This window comes from Chaetura pelagica, unplaced genomic scaffold (assembly GCF_000747805.2).
Source record: "Chaetura pelagica isolate M959 unplaced genomic scaffold, ChaPel_1.0 scaffold85, whole genome shotgun sequence".
Taxonomy (NCBI): Eukaryota; Metazoa; Chordata; class Aves; order Apodiformes; family Apodidae; genus Chaetura; species Chaetura pelagica.
Window position 1 is genome coordinate 3,282,781 of NW_009953505.1, and position 5,581 is coordinate 3,288,361.

Here is a 5,581-nt window from a genome sequence, read left to right on the forward strand (position 1 = left end):
TTCAGCAGGCTGTCGTGTTTATTTTTCCTCCCCCAATGTACATACCTCCTTATCTTCTGTTGGAGGGTTTGAGTCAGCTGATAGGCTTACTCATCAGCATAGTAACTTAAATTAGACAAACAACTGCAAACTTAGGATGGGTTTGGAAAACGGCTGATATGAAGATAGAGAAGAACAAGAATCAGGGAAGAACAGTTTGAAAAGAGAATGACTAGTTTCAGTTGATGAATATTTCTGGCCTTTGCCTGTGGTAATTCACAGCTGTAGGGCATTATTGACTGATCAGTTAGTGTTTGTGCTGCCCTGCAGGATATCATACCACAAAGAATATTCTACTATGATCCACATATTTGATACAGACCTCATGTTTCCGTGTGTGATTTATTCCTGTTGCAATTTAGCACACTCTGCTTAGGTTGTCAAAATTCACTCCCACATTTCAGTTAAAATGGATTTTTATTGTGAGGATTTTTAGAGGAATATAAATAGTGGCTTTGCTAGTTCCACTACATGGGGAAAAACTGTAGGACTTGGTTATAATACACAAAGTTTTAATAGATCGAGACAATATTTTTTGAAATCCATTTTGTCTTCAAGATAGCAGCTGTAAATCACTTGGAAAACTGTTAACAGTCTGTGTGAGAATATCCAGGAAGGCCCATTGAATGGCTTTAGGAACTTGCTCTTGTCTATGTTTTAGCAGCAGACTAAGTTGGTAGTGCTGTGAGGACTCTGAATTCTTTAACTGCATAGAAGTTAACTTGCTTGTTTGAGGAACGGGGGGAACAGGGTACTAAAGGGTTTTATGTTGATTTATTGAGTTTTCTAAAGAAATGAGAAGTGGAACAAAGCCTGTTAAAGAACAAATCTTCCAAGTTGACTAAGTGAGTATCCTTTTTTTAATGTATTTTCTCAAGAGGTATTTAGACAATGTTGGTAATTAATGATGATTGTATAATTAAGATTATGATTGACCTGTATATAGAATTATTTGTTTCATTCTACTTATTCCAGTTATTAGACAAAAGGTATACATTTATTGGTACAGTTTTTAGAATATCATATGCCCAAGGCTACGTGAGCCTGTTGTGTTGACCAGGTTTTGTAACCTTTGGTGTAGGCAAGCTAATCATGGAATGAAAACATGAGTGAGATGGTGTAAACATACTTTTCTGTGGCTGAACAACGACCTTCGGTCTCTGAAGATGTCAGCCTTAAGCGCTTTAAAACTTACTTTTGCATGCAGTTTCTTAACTTCAAAAAAAGCCTTGTAAAGAAAGTTCCTTCATGGTTTTAATAACCTGGATCCAGAAAACATTTGCTACATCTGATGTTCATACTCCAAAACCAGAAGTTACTGCTTGATCATGACTGTTTAAATTAGAAATGGACACAAAGTGTTAGTGACATTCAATTCTGGAAATCTACTGGTTGAGTTTTTTCTGTGACATTTCTATCTCACATCTCCAGAAATACCCAACCTAACATGCCTGGTTTTCTCCAAGGGAAACTGTGCTGAGAATACTGCGAAGAAGTTCACCATTTCACGAGAGGAGCAGGACACTTATGCCATAGGCTCTTACACTAAGAGCAAGACAGCCTGGGAGTCAGGGGTACTGAAAAATGAAATAGTCCCTGTCACTATTTCAAAAAAAGGTATTATGGGAAGGTGTGGTAAAATGAATTGTGTTTGTCATTGAAAGCTGTAACATTGTCTGTGCTCAGTGCAGAGTGTGTTGTTTAAACTTGCAAATCTCAGGAATAGTAATTTTAGATGAGGTAAGGATCAGACTTTCTGATGAACAGCAGTCACTGACTCTGATCTGGTTTTGGTTTTTAATCTTTCTTTAATGTCACATACCACATCTTTTTTCCTTTTTTATATGTAAGTGGAAGACAAGCTATTGAATTTAGCTATTATGACTTGAGGACATCTGATTTTTCATTTAATTACTGATTACCTTAAAGATATGGGTTTTCTCTGTTTCATTCAGCTACTGTGAAGTATAAATGGATTTGCAGTGAATAAATTATATTAAGAAAACTGAAAAAAAAAGTAGTGTGTTAGAATGTCTTAAAGATGGACTGTTCTATCAAGTACTAAATGAAATCTGAATTTCAGGAAAGCCAGATGTAGAAGTGAAAGAAGATGAAGAATACAAACGTGTTGATTTTAGTAAAGTTCCAAAGCTGAAAGCTGTTTTCCAAAAAGAAAATGGTAAATATTATTAAATTAAGTGTTTAATTTTCCACAAAGGGCAAGAATAGTTTGTTACAGTGAAGAGAACTGTTCACAAGAGCTTGAATGTCCAAAAACCTACCAAGGTAAAGAAATATGCTTCTTAACAGCATGAATTAGCTTGGATTAAAAGATCGTCCAGGAGGTTTAAGCCAGTGAAAACCTGTTTTGGACATTTATTTTTAAAAGAATGAAAGGAGTTTGTTTCAGTTTAGCTATTGCCTTGGTCTCCACCAAGTATAAGCTTTTCTGTCAGTGGGGAATGGAGTGAGTGCCTTTACACAGTTGCCTGTCAGTTCCCTGACTCTGTGATGGATAAATCTTTCTAGCTAAATCCAAGTTGCCACTCGTTCACAACCCTTTTTGGGCTGGAATTCTGTGATGCCAAATGCCAGCAATGCAGCTGACATGGAAGGCATCATCTGAACTACCACTTGCATAAAGATACGGATACATGTGGTTGCACTTGTTAACTCAGTGCAACAGATATCACCATATTGCTAAGACCTGTTCAAGGGCCCAAGGTACAAAAAAAAGTAATGAATGGGATGTTAGTGAACATTATCACACCTTCCCCTCCATTTAAACAATGCTTTACATTTCTAGGGACAGTGACAGCTGCTAATGCCAGTACTCTGAATGATGGAGCAGCTGCTTTGGTGCTGATGACCACAGAGGCAGCCAGGAGACTGAAAGTCAAGCCTTTGGCAAGGATAGTAGGTAAGATTTTTCTTATCTTTGAGTGCACTCTGGAAAGTAACTCCAGTGGATGCTCTTAGACTGGGAGTCCTGTTTGGCTGGTTACTTGACATCCATGGAACAGAAAAGGTGAGGCCTTAGGCATATGGCTGCATCCTCTCAATACAGACCTTGAAACATCAAGTGTTGCACCAGTAGGGTTTTGATCATGAACATAATTTTCTGTATGGAATAGTATTAAAAATCTGAGAATGTTATTATGTGGCTGATTAAAGGCACTTAACTTTAGATGTTTCTATGTAATAGACCATTATATTCAGAATTCTTCTGTCTTGGCTGGGTTTGCTGCTTGCACAAATAAAAATAATTTCTGGTAAAACCAAAAGGTCTTTAAACAGCTATTTTTTATTTTAGTGTAAAAAACACTAACAGTGTTTTTTTACAGCTTTTGCAGATGCTGCTGTTGATCCCATTGACTTCCCAATTGCACCTGCATATGCTGTTCCCAAGGTAGGAATAAAAAAAATGAAATTTTTTGTAAACCAGCAGCTTTCCCTAGCACTGGATTGTTGGTTCACCCCTCAGTGGATCTGCCTGTAATTAGGATCAAAATTATAATTACACCATCAATACAAACACATTTTACAGAGGATCAAGGCTAGGATGCATATTTTCAGCCTAACAAACTTCTCACACCTATTTTGAAAGAGAGAATTGTTTCATAACTGTTCTTACCAACTTTGGGCTTGTTTACCCCTGGGAAGCTTTGCAGCTAGTTTGGCTAAAAGGCAAAATACTTGTGGTTAGATGAGTATAGACTAGATCAAAAAGGAACTGATGACAAAGTGCATTGTGCAAGGCAATACTGTATCAGTTTAAATGTACTTAACTGTAGTAGTAAGTACATGTTCATCACAGTCTAAGTGTGATGAAAACACACTCTTGGCAGCATAAAGTGCTTTCCATTTCTTCTGTGGAAACTCAGGTTTGTGCTTCAGCACCTCAGCTTGGGGATTTCCCATCTGACAAAGAGGTTCTGAAATGCGAACTTGAATCAGACTATAGGCAGCCTGAGTCACCAGCTTCAAACTAGACCTAGTTATTTCTGTAGTTAGCTTCCTCATTTTTTCATATTAGTAATAATTTTTATTACTATTTCTAGATTCTGAGTGAGACGGGCTTAAAAAAAGAAGATATTACCATGTGGGAAATCAACGAAGCATTCAGTGTTGTGGTGCTAGCCAATGTTAAGATGCTGGGTATTGATCCACAAAAAGTGAATATTAATGGAGGTGCTGTATCTCTTGGGCATCCAATAGGGTAGGTAAAATAAGCAGGTTTGTGTTCTGCTCAAGGCACTGTTTTCTGGACACAGTGGTAACACTTCTATCTTTATTTTCCAACAATGCTAGTAGGAAGGGTAATGGAAATTTGCTGTCAAGTATATAGTGACTTACTTGAGGTGTGGAATTCCAGGGTACCTTGAAAGTGGATGAATCATAACCTACTTTTCCAAAGACCTTGCTTGTTACCAGAGCTATATGGATTTCTGAAGTACGAAAAGCAAATCACTATCAACATGACAGAATAAACAATAATCAAGTAGTTCAGCTAATAAAATGTACAAGTAAACTTAGGAAAATAGCAAAGGATATGGTACAGGGACTTCCTCCCTGAGCAAAGTCAAATTCCAGGTCTTGACAAAGCATTTTTGGCAGTGGATCCAGAAGTCTCCAAGCACCTAATGCAGCAGAGGGGCATAGTCTGGTGCATGTTGGCAGGTCTTTTGTTAGAAGTTCTATCATTTGGTTAGAGGAGTCTGATCACCTGTGTTCCCCAGCAGCTGTTACTTACTCATGACTTAACTATGTCCCATTAATCCTCCCTGAGGGTGAGCATCCTGTACAGTCCAGGTCTATAAGGAAAAACTAATTTCAAATCCTCTGAGTAAATACAGATGTGAAGGAACCATGTTGTACATCAGGAACAAGTAGGAGGACTTTGCAGTTCATAAAAAGCTCTAATCCCACCGGACATGCTGACATATCCATTGCTTTAGCACCTGCTTATAAGGGAATATGATCTATTTATTTTTTTGTCTTAGAAGTTAATTTTGACAGTCTAATGACAGAATTTTAATGTCAGATTTTGTACATTAGGTGGATTGAGTTGCTCTCAATTTGTTTTTTGTGGGAGATTTGTTTTCTTTGAAAAAGCTCTGGTACATGCAGATACTTAATAATATACAGACTGGCTTAGAGGAGATCTCCTTTTCCAGAAGAAACTTTAAATAAAGACAGAGTTTTTGTTTGTGCCTGTACAAGAATCTGTTTAAGTGCTGTAGCTAGAGAAAAATACCTGTATTGCATCTAAATGTAGATGAAAGGATTTGTTGGTGGATTTTTCCATCCAGTGAACCAGTACTATATCAGCTATCCTGTGCAGGTCAAGTTAAGAATTTCCTTTGTACTAAGCTGTATGCATTTTATTTTCTTTTATTGTAGAATGTCTGGAGCAAGAATTGTTGTTCACATGGCCCATGCATTGAAACAAGGACAATATGGTCTAGCAGGAATTTGCAATGGAGGAGGAGGAGCTTCTGCAATATTAATAGAGAAGTTGTAGTCCCACATAGCTTTGGGA

General features: G+C 37.4%; 1 protein-coding gene across 1 annotated transcript in view; it reads left to right on the plus strand.

Annotated features, from left to right (window-relative positions):
- The window catches only part of ACAT1 (acetyl-CoA acetyltransferase 1), a 17,383-nt gene extending 11,802 nt beyond the window's left edge, over window positions 1-5,581 (plus strand). The window contains exons 8-13 of the mRNA XM_009999426.1: window positions 1,506-1,656; window positions 2,123-2,218; window positions 2,846-2,959; window positions 3,384-3,448; window positions 4,101-4,258; window positions 5,443-5,581. Coding sequence (XP_009997728.1) covers window positions 1,506-1,656; window positions 2,123-2,218; window positions 2,846-2,959; window positions 3,384-3,448; window positions 4,101-4,258; window positions 5,443-5,563 — 705 coding nt within the window. The 3' untranslated portion in view covers window positions 5,564-5,581. The remainder of the gene's footprint in view (window positions 1-1,505; window positions 1,657-2,122; window positions 2,219-2,845; window positions 2,960-3,383; window positions 3,449-4,100; window positions 4,259-5,442) is intronic.